At 47.2% G+C, this 18683-nt stretch overlaps 1 protein-coding gene across 12 annotated transcripts in view; it reads right to left on the bottom strand.

Annotated features, from left to right (window-relative positions):
* The window catches only part of DOCK7 (dedicator of cytokinesis 7), a 219732-nt gene that overhangs the window by 67785 nt on the left and 133264 nt on the right, over positions 1-18683 (bottom strand). For all 12 annotated transcript variants that reach the window (XM_088447846.1, XM_088447849.1, XM_088447847.1 and 9 more), the window contains 9 exons: positions 18117-18212; positions 16682-16822; positions 14720-14833; positions 11431-11601; positions 9140-9279; positions 6901-7070; positions 3801-3955; positions 3414-3596; positions 3171-3306 (listed from right to left, as the gene is read on the bottom strand). In XM_088447846.1, coding sequence (XP_088303972.1) covers positions 3171-3306; positions 3414-3596; positions 3801-3955; positions 6901-7070; positions 9140-9279; positions 11431-11601; positions 14720-14833; positions 16682-16822; positions 18117-18212 — 1306 coding nt within the window. The remainder of the gene's footprint in view (positions 1-3170; positions 3307-3413; positions 3597-3800; positions 3956-6900; positions 7071-9139; positions 9280-11430; positions 11602-14719; positions 14834-16681; positions 16823-18116; positions 18213-18683) is intronic.

Genomic DNA, 18683 nt, shown 5'->3' with positions numbered 1-18683 from the left:
ACTGAAGCCGCAACTATAGAACGTGCAAAGCTAAAAAGGGCAGGAGGACTAAGGGTGCACAGAGCAGATTTGGCAGAAATAGAAGAGAAAACCTGTAGTAACTGTACAAACATCTCAGAGATTGAAATTACTTTTAATTCCGCACAAACACATAAGAAATATTTTCCATTGGTGGCCCCCAGCCGGAGCCCCCGGGTTCTGCTCCAACAGCAGCTTCTCCTGGGCCCCGCCATTCCTCATATACCCTCAGCCACAACCAGGAGCATGAGGACTCGTCAGTGTCAGTCAATATAATGGTAATTCTACCTAGGAAGTTAATATTAAATAACCACTTATGCTATAAGTCCAATATGAGGCCAATGGGCAGCTGGAGTTCTTTACCGATCTCTCTGTCTCACTCCCCTTATTCCTCCCACTCATTATTACAGGGGCACTGATGGAAAAGAAGGTTTTTCTTCAGTATTCCTGTCTGGAATGGAAGCGCACTGTGTCCTATGCAGGGCATTACTGATGAGACAACAAACGCAGCAACACTGCCCCTTGTCTCATTCCTAACCTGAGGATGTGGCAGGGAGCACCGGGGGACGTCCAATGTACCGGCATGGCGAAACTAAGGGGTCTATGACAATAAGTGCACACCTTTCCTCACCCTAACCCTGAGGATGTGGCAGGGAGCACAGGGGACGTCCGATGTACCGGCATGGCGAAACTAAGGGGTCTATGACAATAAGTGGACACCATTCCTCACCCTAACCCTGAGGATGTGGCGGGGAGCACCAGGGACGTCCGATGTACCGGCATGGCGAAACTAAGAGCTCTATGACAATAAGTGCACACCTTTCCTCACCCTAACCCTGAGGATGTGGCAGGGAGCACCGGGGACGTCCGATGTACCGGCATGGCGACAATAAAGGTCTATGACAATAAGTGCACACCTTTCTTCACCCTAACCCTGAGGATGTGGCAGGGAGCATCGGGGATGTCCAATGTACCGGCATGGTGAAACTAAGAGGTCTATGACAATAAGTGCACACCTTTCCTCACCCTACCCCTAACCGTGAGGATGTGGCAGGGAGCACAGGGGACGTCCGATGTACCGGCATGGCGACACTAAGAGGTCTATGACAATAAGTGCACACCTTTCCTCACCCTAACCCTGTGGATGTGGCAGGGAGCACCGGGGACGTCCGATGTACCGGCATGGCGACACTAAGGGGTCTATGACAATAAGTGCACACCTTTCCTTACCCTAACCCTGAGGATGTGGCAGGGAGCACCGGTGACGACCGATGTACCGGCATGGCGAAACTAAGGGGTCTATGACAATAAGTGCACACCTTTCCTTACCCTAACCCTGAGGATGTGGCAGGGAGCACCGGGGACGTCCGATGTATCGGCATGGCGAAACTAAGGGGTCTATGACAATAAGTGCACACCCTTCCTCACCCTAACCTTAACCTTTCTTCACCCTAAATTAAACTCAACAGACATTTAAAGGGTCAATTTTATATTTAAAGGGTCAATTTTACGCTAATTCAGGGAGTGAAATTCTCAGCGCAAAAAGCTCCATCTGCCGGTAAAATGCGATCGTCATATTGACGTCAGACAGGCGGGGGGAATGTAAAGGACTGCATATAATCCCTTCTTACTAAGGGGAAAGATTCTTCACCTGCTAATAATGTTAAATACATAATGCTAGTGAGTGTTTCTAACCATCGGAACTAGTCAGACCCATGTGTTTTTAGTGTTTTTGTTTTTAAGAAAATCAACCCTTTTTCTTGCCTAAGTCTAAAGCTGGGTACACACTTGGAACGACCTGGTGATCTTGTGACAGTCCGATATGATGTAATTGGGATGGGTACTGGATGCCGGCGGTCAAAATCCTGAAGCCGGCATCCCGACAGGGTTATGTTACTGATACCTGTCTGTATGTAACCTAACCCTCCCCTCTCCCTACCCCTAACCTCCCCCCTAGTGGCTGAACCAAACCCCCCCCTCCCTGCACCCTAAACCTCCCCCCCTTAGTGTCTAACCCTCCCCTTAGTACCTAACCTTCCCCTTAGTGTCTAAACCTAACCCTACCCCTAGTTCCTAACCCTAACACTCCTCCCTAGTGCCTAACCCTCCCCCTAGTGCCTAACCCTAACCACCCCCCTAGTGCCTAACCCTCCCCGTAGTGCCTAACCCCAACCCTCCCCGTAGTGCCTAACCCCAACCCTCCCCCAAGTGCATAACCCTCCCCGTAGTGCCTAACCCTAACCCTCCCCGTAGTGCCTAACCCTAACCCTCCCCGTAGTGCCTAACCCTCCCCCTAATGCCTAACCCTAACCCTCCCCCTAGTGCCTAACCCTCTCCCTAGTGCCTAACCCTAACCCTCTCCCTAGTGCCTAACCCTAACCCCCTAGTGCCTAACCCTAACCCTCCCCCTAGTGCATAACCCTCCCCATAGTGCCTAACCCTAACCCTCCCCGTAGTGCCTAACCCTCCCCGTAGTGCCTGTGCCTAACCCTCCCCGTAGTGCCTAACCCTCCCCGTAGTGCCTAACCCTAACCCTCCCCCTAGTGCCTAACCCTAACCCTCCCCCTAGTGCCTAACCCTCCCCCTAGTGCCTAACCCCCTAAGTGCCTAACCCTAACCCCCTAGTGCCTAACCCTAACACCCCCCCCTAGTGCCTAACCCTAACCCTCCCCCTAATGCCTAACCCTAACCCCCTAGTGCTTAACCCTAACACCCCCCCCCACTAGTGCTTAACCCTAACCCTCCCCCTAGTGCCTAACCCTCCCCCTAGTGCCTAACCCTAACCCTCCCCCTAGTGCCTAACCCTAACCCTCCCTCTAAACCCACTACTTCCCTTCGGGATTCTGGTGCTGGGATTACGACAGGTGTCGGGATGAATGTTACCGCACCGCGTTGCACCGTCCCATCTGCCTGTGCAGCACAACAGATGGGAAGATGCAACCACACAATTCATGAAGCGATGAATAGAGGGGTACAGACAATATGATGGTCAGTGTGATCTATGGCGGATCGCAAAATTGGCTAATATATATCGTATACTGTGTACCTAGCTAAGTCTTCAGAGACAGATAATTCTTTTAATGTTAATCACATGTAAGAAGTTTCGGCCCACGAAACATAAACCTTTACAGCTGTGGTCTAGAGAGACCTACCAAGCTGACCTCTGCTTCTTCTGACCATCTCCTGCCTGGCGCCAATGCTCCCTAGAATGGCCTCCTCCAGTTTGGCCCTCATGTCTTTGGATTTCTTGAACGTCAAGCTGTTCATCCGCTCGAAAACCTTCTTGCCCTGGCAGAGACGAAATCGACGATTTGAGACTGGTCTTGATCAGCCGTACGATACAGAGAGAACCAGTTAAAGGGACGAATACACATTGATGCCCCTTAATGACCTACTTTATACTCAAAGCAGGAGACGCAGAGGTACAGCAGGTCCAGCAGACGATTTAGCTGCAGGATGGAGAGGTCGGTGAACCATTTCTGCAGGACAATTTCGTCAGCGTTCTTTAGCACCCACAGGAGACAAATCAACAGGCTGCGGCTGGATTCGGCTGAAAACGTTGAATGCAGCCGGGAAGGCTGAAAAAGAACAAGATCGTTAGAGACACACGAAAAGTAATCCCTAATGACTGACATGCTAATTCATTATCCTGAGTCGGCAGGATCTGGCTACAGACTGTCAATGACCATCACGGTTTCCCTCAGTTCTCAAGAGGAAATCGTATATGTTGGAAAACTTAATAGAACCCCAGGTCCTTAATGGCGCCGATGTGCAGAACTTACTTGTGCGGTCAGTAAAATGCTGCTTGGTCTTGTAAGCTGCGGAACGGACGTCCCAGCGATTGCCATGGCGACGGTCTGACTGATCATATTCCCGCCATCACCGTCATGATCGTCCGCTGCTGCGCAATTAGGTCTTCCTCGCTGGTTGAGGGATTCTGTGAAAAGATGACCGTCCTTTCATCCTTCGTTTTATTCACTGGTTCATGACAGCTAAGCTGCATCACAACCTCTCATACACCAAGTGTGAGGGCCCGGCAGCCAATCAGCCGGGTACTACCGCTCTATCCAATACATTGGCAATGCTGGTATTACCATATGGCGGCACTGCCTGTATAAAGTGTACCAGGTGCTGCGGCTATAAGTAAACCACAGTTAGTGCTGGTATAATCATGTTATCGCAGTGTACATGAACGCATTCTATCACTATGCAATACAACCAACTTAATCGCAGCAACTGGGAACGCTGGCTGCTGATCCCTTCAGAGTCCAGCGTTCCCAGTGAAGCAGTGCGTGCACGCCTGCTGGATCCTGTTAGATCCAGCAAGCAGCGCCAGCGACGGCGGGACGCGGGAGCCCTGACGGCGTGGAGCGGTGCCAGTGTGAAGGCAGGTAAGTTTCTTCACAAGGTTGTGGACGGGCTGTTCTGCACTGGGGGGGGGAGCTAGTACCGGGGGCACTACTTTAGGTGGCACGGCTACAGGAAGCATTGTAGAAGGGGCACAACTACTGGGGGCATTGCATAATGGGAACAGCTACAGGGGGCATTGCATAAGGTGCACTAATACAGGGGGCATTGCATAAGCGGCACAACTGCAGAGGGCATTGCATGAGAGGCACAACTACTGGGGGCATTGCATAAGGGTCACTACTGTGGGCATTGTGTAGAAGAGGCACTACTGCGTGTCGTAACGTGAATAAGGGACACCACTATGGTGGTGTAATGTGTATAAGATTGTGCTGCTGTGTGGCGTAATTTGAAATCGGGGATACCATGTATGATTTCAGTAGAACAGACCCCACTCCCCTTGATGCAAGGTCACGCCCCTTTTTTGCATACCACGCCCCCTTTTTCAAGCTCAGTAGATCACAAAAGGTTTTTTAGTTTTAAAAGTAGATCACAGGGGTATACTTACTAAAGTGAGAGTTTTTAGAAGTGGAGATGTTGCCCAATCAGATTCTACTTAACATTTATCTAGCACCATCTAGAAGATAATAGCTGGAATCTGATTGTCCACTTCTGAAAACTCTCACTTTAGTAAATATACCCCACAGAGTCCAAAAGTCTGGCCACCCCTGCAATATATGGTCGGAACTAAAGACAGAAACTAAGGGGTATATTTACTAAAGTGCGGGTGTATAGAAGTGGAGATGTTGCCCATAGCAACCAATCAGATTCTAGCTGTTATCTTATAGAAGGTGCTAGATAAGTAGAATCTGATTGGTTGGTATTGGCAATAACTCCACTTCTGTAAACCTGCACTTCAGTAAATATACTCCTAAGGGGGAGATGTATCAAGCATTGAAAACAGTGAAGTTGCCCATAGCAACCAATCAGCTTCTACCTAACATTTTATAGACTGTACTACATAAATGATGGCTGTGAACGGATTGGTTACTTTGGGCAACTTCACTCTTTTCACTGCTTGATACAACACCCCCCCTAAATCCCTGGTGGAGAAAGGACAGCACAGGGCCCCCGGGCCTCAGGGCCTGATTCAGAGCTGCGCGCTCTGAAAAAGCGCTTTCTCTGAAACAGGGCGTTTTGTTTTTTTTGTGTGCAGCCTCATGGACGCTCGCATAGCTGTGGGTGACCAACCACAGCTATTGCGAGTGGCCAGATGATGGTCGCGATGGTCTCGACCATCGGGGCTTGCGACGAGACCCTTGTGGTAGGGTCTTGTTCCCGCAAGCCCCAGTGAGCTTTCAGCTCTAATAGAGCCGGAAGCTCACCACTGACATCACTCGTGATGTCAGTGGGGCTGCCCCCAAACGGCAGGCGTTCCTTCGGGAACGCCTCTGTTTGGCAAACCACCCCCCGGCCCGCCTCCAAAACGGGGCCAGCTGTCAATCAAAATCGACAGCTGCCCCCTTCTGGTGCGAGACCCGGAGCGATGGTGCGCCCGTCGCTAGCCGGGTCTCGCGCATGCGCACTTCGGAGCCGGCTCCGGCGTGCGCATGCGCAGTGACCAAACATCGAACCGCTCGCGAGCGGGTCTGAATCAGTCCCTCAGTCTTACATATTGTACAGTGCTGTGGAATATGTAGGCACTGGATGAGTAAATAACACATGTGCTGCAGGCAATGTCTTCCTGAAGCTGATATCCATATTGCTGGCATACTTATATAATGCACATATATTACACAGCGCTTTACATAGAGTATTTTAGGCCCTGCCCCTGTGGAGCTTACAATCTATATACCCCATCACATGGACACACACACTAGGGTTCATTTGTTTTTCTTCAGGAGCCAATAATCCTACCAGTATGAGTGCGGGAAAACATACAAACTCCTCACAGATAGGCCCTTTCTGTGAATTAAACTTATGACTTAGTGCTGTGAGAGAGCAATGCTAACCGCTACCCAAACCGTGCTGTCCTTACTCAAGTGGTGTCTCAACATACAGTATCTTGGTATCACGCATGCAACTTCAATTAGACAGTAAGCTCTTTAACACAGATGTTTATTCCTCTGTCCTTACAAATATATTATTAATCCCATGTCTTCTCCTCGGGATAGAACGCCGTTTTATTTAAGTTTAGGAATATAAATGTCGATATTTTGCGCTCCCAAGTACAGCTCGACACGGCAATGAGAAGATATAAAGCAGTAAGACAGAGCTCAGAGGAGCTTACACTCTATTTGGGAAAGGAGATATGTGAAACGAGAGAAACGGTGTAGTGATGATGAATGTGTTTAATGAGGAATGTTTGGGCACGCAAAAACTACGGAGCTATTAAGTCCCAAACTGAAGGGTAATCAAAGAGAATGGATTAATTAGGAGACGTTTAAGAGTAACTAATAAATATTTATACACATATCATGAAATGATTCTGCTTTAGGGCCTGGGAACACGTGTGTCAATGACCCGACGAGGTACCTGTAAAATCGTACAGCTGTGGGACGGTCTCCATGACAATGCCAATCACAGGAAGGTACAGCATGGCCACGCGGGCTTTTACCTCGGGATCAGCGTAGCGAGGATCGGAATCGTGAGTAGATAGCAAGTTGTGTACCATATTGATCACCTTCTTATGCAATCCAAACAGCCTGAGAGGGGAGTTTTGTAACCACAGTTAGTTATCACCAGCAGAGCAAATACTGCTGTCTAACTAAGCACTAAAGGACATTTAAATAACTAGACGTTCTAAGTTAACCTCACAATGTATATATCAAGGTCCGAGTACCAGACACTCCTGGCTATTTTCCACTTTATAGACAATTATTGCCTCATTTGTACTAAGTCTGCTGTGCAAGGAACAGATGTCAGAGGCGAGAGGCACAAACCTATGTGAAACATCATTTTATTTCTAATTATTTATTATTATTCTAATTATTTGCGACTCTCCCTACACCTTCATTGTATATGTTAAAGGAGCATGAAAGTTACGCAGTTCCTCTCACCTACCTGGGGTGTCGCTCACTGCTCTGGTGCTTCTAGCTCACTGAGCTGATAGAACAAACGGCAGAGATACAGACCAGAGCGTACTAGAAGCAGCAGAGCAGAGAGCGACACCCCAGGCAGGAAAGCGGAACTGCACGGGCTGTGACAGGTGCAGGGTGCTAGACTGAACACTACATATATACATGAATCTTTTTTTTAGTTGACCTCCCTTCAACATATAGGTTACCCCGCATCCACTACTTCCTTCATGCATCCCTAATTGAAATCCCTACTGGTAAAGCCGCGTTTCACCATAGTGACACCATCCCCATGACGGGAAGGTTAGGTGACTCTACTGCTTACGGTGTGTGCAACGCTGCTGCTCTTCCTATTTTTAAACCAAAGGGGGCAGCAGCGAGCCTGAGCTCTGCACACCTCTATTGATGGTTACATTAGTATAAGATGCGATCCAGCATCAGGATCAATTATAGCAGCCATCATAGGAGTCACCCCCCCCACCTCCCGCACACACACCTTAAATAAGGGATGGGGAACCTCAGGCCATATAAAGCCCCCCAAAACCATTTGGTCTGGCCCTTTGAGCTTTTATCTGCTAACCTCTTCTGGCTATAAGGGTGCCTAGAATGTCGCCCTGCAGCCAGAACCTGTATGCAGCAGTGCCGCCTGGAGCATCCTTAGGACGCTTCAGATGATCACACCGCTGCCCTTACAGCTCCCCGGAGCATCCTCAGTATGATCCGGGCATTGCTGTATTCACTGGCTATTGTGGCCCCGCCCCCGTGTGACTTTACACGGAGGGGGCGTGGTCTGCACCAGGCCTACGAATAATGTTACATATATCAAAATGGCCCTCGGCAGAAAAAAGATTCCCCACCTCTGCTTTAAATGGACCTTTACCAGCGTAAACTGATCACATTACAAGAGGTAGGATTATGTGAGCATCGGTTTCTAAATGTATCTTCTAATCTGAAAGCTGCCGCTATAGGTTTTGTGCGCCCATATTAAAGCTAAAACAGAATTCGGTCTAAACAATTGCTGGCACTTACTGTAGAAGACGGTGAGCCTGATTCGGAGTCGCTACTGCTACTAGCTTTTACGTTTTGTCTCAAGGCATCAGTAACTGTGTAACAAGCGCTTCTTACCGCAGCTGGACCCTTCTTGTACTATAAATCCCCTTATTTCCTGTCAAACTGAATTGTAATCCTTCCCTGATAACACTGGATTATTGGTGTGGGATAACCTCAACACCGCAGGGAGCATGACCGAGCAGGGGAACCAGAAAGTTACACCGGACAGACGAAGGGGGAGACAGGCACGACACCCCAAATCCCTCCATAGCCTATAGCCTTGTACCACGTCTAACCTATACAGCCGCAGGCATTAGGCAACACTACGGAAATAAAATCCTTATGGGGAGATGTAATAAAACTTGGGAGAGAAATAAAATTGTGAGAGATGAACCACCAGCCAATCAGCTCCTAACTGTCATTTTTCAAACACAGTCTGTAACATGACAGTTGGGAGCCGATTGGTTGGTGCTTTAACTCTCGCAGTTGTATCTCCCTCCGAGCTTTATTAAATCTCCCCCATAATGGTTTAAGTTTCTCTTTCATCATTAGCCTTTGATCGCTAGAAACATCAAACAGTACACACATTAATCTGGTGCCACAGCTGTGAATGAGGGTCTCTCGCCCCCCATCCCCCTGTAACTGACCCCTCTGCGTCCGGATCCAAGATGACAGCCAGCTCGGTCAGCACCAGCCCTGCCAAGTAATGCTGCTGGCGGAAGGGCACAGACAGTTCAAACATATTTGCAATCTTCTGGTCCTGGACGTTGGTTGAAAAGCCAGAACTCTGTCAGGACAGAAAGAAATACATACAGTAAGGTGCTGTATAGAGGGGGGTCTTGTGTCCCCCATCACCACTGCTGGGGTTTAGATTTTTTTGCATTAGTTCCATCAACATTAACCCTTTCACAGACAGGGGGAGGGGGGCCTGTGCCAAATATGTAGTACAGGCAACCCTACCCACACCCCATGTTTCACTCGGCATCATCAAGAACACAGGTTCTCAAACTCGGTCCTCAGGACCCCAAACAGTGCATGTTTTCCAGGTCTCCTCACAGAATCACAAGTGCGATAATTAACTCCACATGTGGATCTTTTAAAATGTGTCAGTGAGTAATGACTACACCTGTGCACCTGCTGGGTGACCTGGAAAAAGTGAACTGTGTGGGGTCCTGAGGACAGAGTTTGAGAACCTCTGATCAAGAATATATATTTCTGAATATAGTTTACTCAATTTAAAGTGTTAAAATGATTATTTTTTTTTTTTTCAATCATAGTCTACCATTTTTATTTTCAATTATTGTAGGGAACAGCAGCGTAACAATCAAGTGGAATTCTTCCCCCCAGTTCACAGTTTCCTAAACTTTGCTATTACAGTCCAGGTTTTAAAAGGATATCCATGCATGGGTCCAGATGGTTAAAACAAACTGACGGTGGCACTCAAATTCACCTGTGCTCAAGCATGGACCATCCTTAAAACGTGGAGTTCAGAAATCCTGCCCTAGTTGCTGTCACAGAATGAATACAGCCTACAAACACTGCGGAAGAGATAATCCAGGTCTTACTAGGCTCTGACCATCGCCCGCCGGCAGGAGACGCTGGTGAATAGGGTCACTGCTGTTTCCTGCTGCCACCAGGGGGCGCCATTATTACTACGAACAGGGAGAATCACCTCTACGTGGTCGCTTTGGTCATATTTCGGCAACGTGTCCAGCAGGATACACAATAGATATTTACAGATCACCGGGTAGGAATCAGTATGATTTACCGCCGGCCGCAAGGGTGAAAATCCCGATTGTCAATTAAGGTAAGTATCGCTAACCTTTCTAACCCTAACCCTCCCTAGGGGGTGCCTAACACTAACCTCCCCCCCAAGTGCCTAAATCTAACCCCCCTTCCCCGCAGTCTAACCCTAAGTCTCCCAGGGGGTGCCTAACCGTAACCTCCCCCAGGGGTGGATAAACCCTAACCCCCCCTTCCCCGCAGTCTAACCCTAAGTCTCCCAGGGGGTGCCTAACCGTAACCTCCTCCAAGGGTGGATAAACCCTAACCCCCCCTTCCCCCAGCCTAACCCTAAATCCCCCCCGGAACCCCTAACCTAACTCTCCCCCCCCCCCGCGGCTGTCCACGCCCGGCTTACCTTCGATCGGGATGCCGGGTGTCAGGCTCCTGGCTAGGTAAAATGACAGGCGTTGGGATTTCGACACCTGCCATTAGACCCTTGCCGGGATTAGACAGTCGGGATGTCGACGGTCGCCATTCAGACCGTCGGCATCCTGACTGCATACCCACCGGGTAACAACGTCCGGATCTTAGGATGCAGGGGACAAATGACGTAAGCGCTACATAAATGGCCACTGACCTAAACGTAGATTCTACTTCAATGACAGAGAAAGGGTTAATCACTATAATACAGGGGTTCTCAAACTCGGTCCTCAGGACCCCACACAGGTCACGTTTTCCAGGTCACCCATCAGGTGCACAGGTGTAGTCATTACTGACACATTTTAAAAGATCCACAGGTGGAGCTAATTATTTCACTTTTGATTCTGTGAGGAGACCTGGAAAACATGCACTGTTCGGAGTCCTGAGGACAGAGTTTGAGAACCTGTGCTATAATACAAGCTGAAAACGTGGTAACTGACCAGTATAATACAGGAGCGGATGACATACTGTACATACACAACCACATTATTAAAAGTGCACTATGAAGAAATAATAACATTTCAGACAAGATTTCCTGCTTTGAAAATGTCATTTCGGTGGAATACGGGGAGTAAGACTACTGTACATGGCGCTGCTTAGCGGAGTCCTGGTGTCCATTTGTCGACAATGCTATTCTTGTTCTGCTTTTGTTTATTTAAATATACAAGAATATATACATTACATATCAATTTTACTAGTGAGTTTATGATCTGACCCGTGTGGCGACACCTACCTGGGAGGTTGCAGAAGACACGGATGGTGAAGGAGAGGACGGTGGGGTCAGCAGGCTGCAGGGGAGGTTGAGAGTGACGTAATGCTCGTGGCTGCAGACAATGCGCAGGAAATCCAGCCTCAGCGACACCAGCGTGCTCGGATTCGGTAACAGATGCAGTTTTAAGGACACCTGAGAATCACCAAAACCAGTGAAACACAGACGGTCAATAGCTGCCTGTAACCCCAATACTGAATTCGGTCCTAAATCAATCAACGTCCGTGTGCTCGAACAGCCAGTGCACAAGAGAACGGAGACTACAGATGGGTCCACATACATCTAGCCTTCTGGCACTAGAAAAAGTCCTTCCAAGTCGCGCCATGCCGGTGGCGTGACTCGGTAGTGCCAAGCATATTTTCGCACTTCTCTTTACCTTTAAATGCGTCTTAATTGGACAGTGATGCGAATAGGATGCACAAGCAGCTTCTGCTGATTAAAATGATATGCAGCATGCCTGTGTGTGACTGCGGGTGTATCTGCATGTGAAATGCTACGTTACAGTGTTACAGCCCCGACACTGTGACGTAGCATTTTGCATGCAGATACAGTAACAAATGCACACAGAATATAGGTATGCTGCATATCATTTTAATCAGCAGAAGCTGCCTGTGCTATCTATTCACATCGATGTGCAAGTAAGATGTATTTGAAGGTAAAAAGATGCACGCAAAGACGTTCGGCGCCACCGAGTCACAGTGAGCTCCAGCGTTATGTGTGGCGCAACTTGTAGCGCACGGAGGATAGATGTATGTAGGCACATCTGTATGGAAATGTTTAATTACATATTTCCAAGAAACTTTGGAATGTGTTGCTAATCTCTAATACAATGTTGGTTTTATTTCATATATTGCCAGCATATACAGTGTATTCACAGCGCTTCACTTTTTCCACATTTTGTTAGGTTACAGTCTTATTCCAAAATGGAACAAATTCATTTTTGTCCTCAAAATTCTACACACAATACCCCATAATGACAACGTGTAAAAAGGTTTTTTGAGATTTTTGCAAATTTAATAAAAGAAAAAAAACACTAAAGAAATCACATGTACATAAGTATTCACAACCTTTGCTCAATACTTTGTTGATGCACCTTTGGCAGCAATTACAGCCTCAGGTCCTTTTGAATATGATGCCACAAGCTTGGCACACCTAACTTTGGGCAGTTTCACCCATTCCTCTTTGCACCACCTCTCAAGCTCCATCAGGTTGGATGGGAAGCGTCGGTGCACAGCCATTTTCAGATCTCTCCAGAGATGTTCAACCGGATTCAAGTCTGGGCTCTGGCTGGGCCACTCAAGGACATTCACAGAGTTGTCCTGAAGCCTCTCCTTTGATATCTTGGCAGTGTGCTTAGGGTCGTTGCCCTGCTGAAAGATGAACCGTCACCCCAGTCTGAGGTCAAGAGCGCTCTGGAGCAGGTTTTCATCCAGGATATCTCTGTACATTGCTGCATTCATCTTTCCCTCTATCCTGACTAATCTCCTAGTTCCTACCACTGAAAAACATCCCCACAGCATGATGCTGCCACCACCATGCTTCACTGTAGTGATGGTATTGGCCTGGTGATGAGTGGTGCCTGGTTTCCGCCAAACAGAACGCCTGGCATTCACGCCAAAGAGTTGAATCTTTGTCTCATACGACCAGAGAATTTTCAGGTGCATTTTGGCAAACTCCAGGCGGGCTGCCATGTGCTTTCTACTAAGAAGTGGCTTCCGTCTGGCCACTCTACCACGGTGCACCGTCTGCACGGTGTCCCATGTTCAGATGACACCAGATCAGGCAGGAAATTGTCTGCTAAATGCAGTAGGTAGGGTTCCCGCCAGGCTGTTTTAGCAGGGCGCCACGCCTTGCCCGATTTCAAAACAACAAAATGCGTCCTGACATTATGGCGGCGCCCTGCTGAAACAGCCTGCCGGGTGGTGTCCCACGGGGGAAAGTTGTGGTGCAGCGCTCACCGCCCGTGAATAGATTCTGTGCGCGTGCGCACGGAATCTACTCACAGTGAGGTGAGTGCTTGGTGCAGCGCAGCATTTCCGCAAGTGCTGGGCAAGCCCCGAAGAGTGATGTGAAAGGGGCGCTTCTTAAGGATACGCCCCCTTTTTGAATGACCACACCCATTTTTCAGGGTGCGCCGACAAGTGCCTTTTGTACAGCTGGTGCCCAGCCTCCCCCGCGCTGGACCTAGAATGAACGCTGTGTAGATATCAGTATGCCTGAGGCAATTTATAACTTGTGAGTATAAGTGGCAGGAATCAGACTACACTATTGCGCATGTACTTTGGGGCACCTGCAGGCCACACGGACAGGATAATTTGTACAATTCCTCTACCCATAGGAACCCTCCATACCAATGGATTATGGGTAGCCCCCTCATTTAGAGTATATCACCGGTTACCGACGGGTATTGATTCTAAACAGTCCGTTAAGCCTGAGATGATAATGGGACATCCCAGCCTCTGACCCTTATGGGCGGTCCACTCTAAACGATGTCTAGGGTGTACCGACCTTGTAAGCGAAGGCACCCAGAGAGGATCTGGCATCGGCAGGTGTATACACACTTGCAGATGCAGGCAGCGACGGCGGGGGCCATGTTGCATTCGGCAGCATGGCCCTCGCTCACAATGACGCCCATCGGATCTGCATGCGATGTCGTGGATGACGGGCATCGCCAGTGACATTGGGGGCACACACACTAGACGATGTGCCCAATATCTCGTCCGATCCGGTTGGACTGGGCGAGATATCATTTAGTGTATACACGGCATTAGACTGATTAGGATCACAATGTATCCCCATTTCTCTAAGGTGTTCGGTTCTGCACAGGAACTTTATCATTTGTGAGCTTTGATAAAGTTCCTATCGGAGCGAAACGCGTTAGAAAGGGGACAGTTTAGAGACCATTGTTCCTCTCTATCCCATTCAGCGGTTAGTTTTATTCAATTTCTTAGTTGCCACAATTATTGTGTCATTAAATACTACTGTGAAAGTGGACACGCTCTTCTATTTTAATATAAAAAAACTAAAGTAAAGTCTCCCTTGAGCTTTGTATTCCAGAATGGATCAATACAGAATGGTGTGAAGAATTGCTGTGATAGATACTATGCACTACTGCTACTACTACTTATTTCTACAAGTTATTTAGTCATTTATACAAGTTATCATTTCTGAAGAATTACAATAAGTATAGTAGACCCTTTGATCTCTGTCAAACACCCCTACCAAGGGAGCTATTGTAATGTTTTATATTTACCTGTTTGAAGTAGGCTTTAACCAGACTGAAGACAATTCCCCGGTCCATGACGGACAACAGGTCATTGAGAAAGAAGGCCAGGCTGACATTGAGTCTCTCCACCATTTCTGTGTCCTGTAAGAACGAGAGGGGTTACGTTAGGGCAGAGTACAATGGAGGTGCTGCTCTGTTTGGTACTGATCAGGAGGGAGCAGGTCAGTGTCTTTATGACCCAGGACTTGTCCCATAAAGCGTAGAGCGGAGGTCGCAGCCTTGGGTGGGTCTAATTTACTACAGCTACACCTGCAATCCACTTTGTCTTTAGCTCCTACCCACATCCAGTCTTGTCCTGCTGGCTAACTAAAGGTAACCCGCTCAATGGGGATGTAGTTATGATTGGTCGGGATGCCGGGGCTCAGAATGGGGGGTGGGGGGGTTAGGTTTAGGGTTAGCCTACTTACCGGTAACCCAGTCGGGATGCCAGCGTCGGGATTCTGAGTGCTGGGATCCTTAACGCCGGCATCCCGTATCCAACCCCTCCAATGTACAGAATAGACAACCCAATGACTGGTACTGTATAATTGCAAAGTCCCAGGCAGAAACCTGCGCTGTGAGTGGTATCAAGCTTTGTTGTACTATAGAACACAATGAGCGGGAGTATGAGACATGGGCAATACTGTACGGAAGGATTCTCCAACAGACTACAGCACATCCATATTACAAAATAAAAAACATTTTTGCATCTAAATTGCTACAAACCACCTCCTATCAGTAAGTGACCCAATACAGGACTATCTGACAATGGACGTGTAATGGCGGCACCGTAAATCGATGCATAAAGACTGACAAAAACTTGCTAGCAATAAGCCCAGGTCCAGACAATGACAGTATTCTCTAGTAACTAGATACTGGCACTATCTAGAAGCAGGCAAACATCTGCTGGAGTAACAGAACTGATAAGTTCCTATTAACGAGATCTCACCTGCTGCAAGGTAGACTGAATTCTCCAGGCACTGACACCTGGGAAACTTGCATAACTACCTGCACTGTTCTGGCTCTTTCATTTAGTGTTGTGCTCATGCAAGAACCCCATCTGCACGAAGACATTACTAGTTCATAGCTACAAACCCCATCTGCACGAAACAAGACATTACTAGTTCATAGCTACAAACCCCATCTGCACAAAGACATTACTAGTTCATAGCTAATAACCCCATCTGCACGAAGACATTACTAGTTCATAGCTAACAAACCCCATCTGCCCAAAGACATTGCTAGTTCATAGCTAACAAACCCCATCTGCACAAAGACATTACTAGTTCATAGCTAACAAACCCCATCTGCACAAAGACATTACTAGTTCATAGCTAACAAACCCCATCTGCACAAAGACATTGCTAGTTCATAGCTAACAAACCCCATCTGCACAAAGACATTACTAGTTCATAGCTAACAAACCCCGTCTGCACAAAGACATTACTAGTTCAAAGCTACAAACCCCATCTGCACGAAGCAAGACATTACTAGTTCATAGCTAACAAACCCCATCTGCACGAAGCAAGACATTACTAGTTCATAGCTAACAAACTCCAGCTGCACAAAGCAAGACATTACTAGTTCATAGCTAATAAACTCCATTTGCGTGAAGCAAAACATTACTAGTTCATAGCTAACAAACTCCAGCTGTACAAAGCGAGACATTACTAGTTCATAGCTAACAAACTCCAGCTGTACAAAGCAAGACATTACTAGTTCATAGCTAACAAACTCCAGCTGTACAAAGCAAGACATTACTAGTTCATAGCTAACAAACTCCAGCTGTACAAAGCAAGACATAATGAGTTAAAGGCTAACAAACCCTACATGCATGGAAGAAGACATTACTAGTTCATAATTAACAGATAGATGGCAGCCTTATGAATTTGGAGCATATATAATTCATAGTAGCACGGGCAGAACCACAATGCCTTGTGTATATCCCACCTTCTGAAATCTAGTGACAATGTCATTGGCCATCGTGCTAACTAGTGCTGTGATATCGTCCATGAACCGTTCGGGAAATCGGTGCTTCCGAGGGGAATCGAGCTTGTCGGCAAAGTACAAATGATGCACCATGCTTTTCACCTGCAAGAGAACACAAACCACCAAGTTTAGAATCAACTAAAACGATATAACGCGTAACCTTCCCGGGCACGTTTATATATCTCGCATCGCATTACAGGAATTATTAAGTTACTCACAATCTATATTCCTGGCCACATGTTTTGCCAGCAGCCAATTCAGCTACCAGTATGTTTTTGAATTGCGTTGGGAAACCGGAGTAGCAAACCTTCAGTAATGGCTTAAACCTGGAAACCCACGCGAAAACGGGGAGGACATACAAGCTACACACATATTGGGCACTAGTTGAGATCGAACCCATGACCCCAGTGCTGTGAATATAATTAATACTTTTCCCAAGTATCAAAGATGATTGATAAAACTCCTTATTCCCCTTTCTCTGTTACAGTAGCGGGCTTGCGTAAAACATGTCACACTGTGCCAGCAAGTGACGTGTACCTGGATTGAGAGTTTGTCTTAAACTTGCATCATCGCAAGTATCAAAATCAAAATTATTTTACTTCTGTAAAATCTCAAATAAACCTAAATAAAAAAAACAAGACAAAAACACTCTCCACGACTATTAGAGCTGAAGGACGCGTGCCATTCCCGCACGGCCTTTGGCAGCGCACAGCCTTTGGCAGCACAATTATATAGATAGAAGTATTGTTTCCCTGGACAGAAAAGCCTGGAGAAGATTGGCGTTCCCAGACAGTGATGAATGTTGTTGATGCAGACGAAGAAAGTGCAGAACAGTCTCCTATCAGTTGCGTTGATAACGTACGTCTTCAAACCTGGTTTAAGCCTTTACTGAAGGCGGCGCGTGGTCTATGTAGGGATCTGCCGCCCAGTTCTATTAGGCAAGTAGGTGGTTTGTTGCTACAACGTTTTACTTGTCTAGGATTTTACTTTATGCAAATACACATAACTAAGCTAATTAGTCAATCAAAACTGGGATGTGCAGGCTCGGATTAGTTCGGATTTTCCCGCCAAAAATCGGGTCTCAAAAAGAGGCCACACGTCATCTTTTATGGACAATCATCATCATTCCTGGACAAAAGTTCATGAAAGATGATGTTTGACCATGAAAGATGACGTTTTGCCACTTTCCGAGTCCCGATTTTTGGCGGGAAAAAATCTGAACTTGGCGGGAGAATCCCCAATCAAAACTCAAAGAGACATAAGACCCATCTTAGACACTACCTGAGCTTACCAACTCTCTGGGAATGCTATATAATATTCTACAAACCACATACATCAGGAAAACGAGATCATTGCAAGCTGTACACATGTTATATTAAACAATACTTTGACTCACCATCAGCTCAAAGAAGAACCAGGCTTGATGTAGGGTTGCCTCCCGCACGATGCCGCTACAGACCACCCACTGTAAGGCCAGCTCCTCATGGAAGAGCTACTCATAAAAAAAGAGAGTCACAACGTTACACTGTGACCACTACACCACCCAAACACACCAGCACAGGCACAAAACAAAGGCAGGCAAAATATAAACACACGTCACCAAACGAGGCGATGAATGGCAGGTGCAAACCGGAGACTGTCGCGGCACAATGCAAGACAATGAGCGCTGGCTGTCTCACGCAATGACAAACGCAGGACGCACAGACGAGTCTGGTGGCTTTTACTGGCGATTGGCTGCAGCCATATATCTCTAATATCTGATATTTTACTGACATATCTTCCCTAGGTCTGTGTTATTTTCAGTCTGCGGAGTATCACTGTCATTAATACGGGACAAATATTTCTGAAATTGGAATAGTATAATTTTATAACATATATATATATATGTTAAAGTTTTAACATCTTATTAGAAGTGAAATCATTGAATATAAGACTATTACGGGGGTTAGGGAATTTATTTTCC

Source organism: Taudactylus pleione, unplaced genomic scaffold (assembly GCF_031769625.1).
Source record: "Taudactylus pleione unplaced genomic scaffold, aTauple2 ptg000442l, whole genome shotgun sequence".
NCBI classification, from domain to species: domain Eukaryota; kingdom Metazoa; phylum Chordata; class Amphibia; order Anura; family Myobatrachidae; genus Taudactylus; species Taudactylus pleione.
This window is presented reverse-complemented; position numbering and strand designations above follow the sequence as displayed.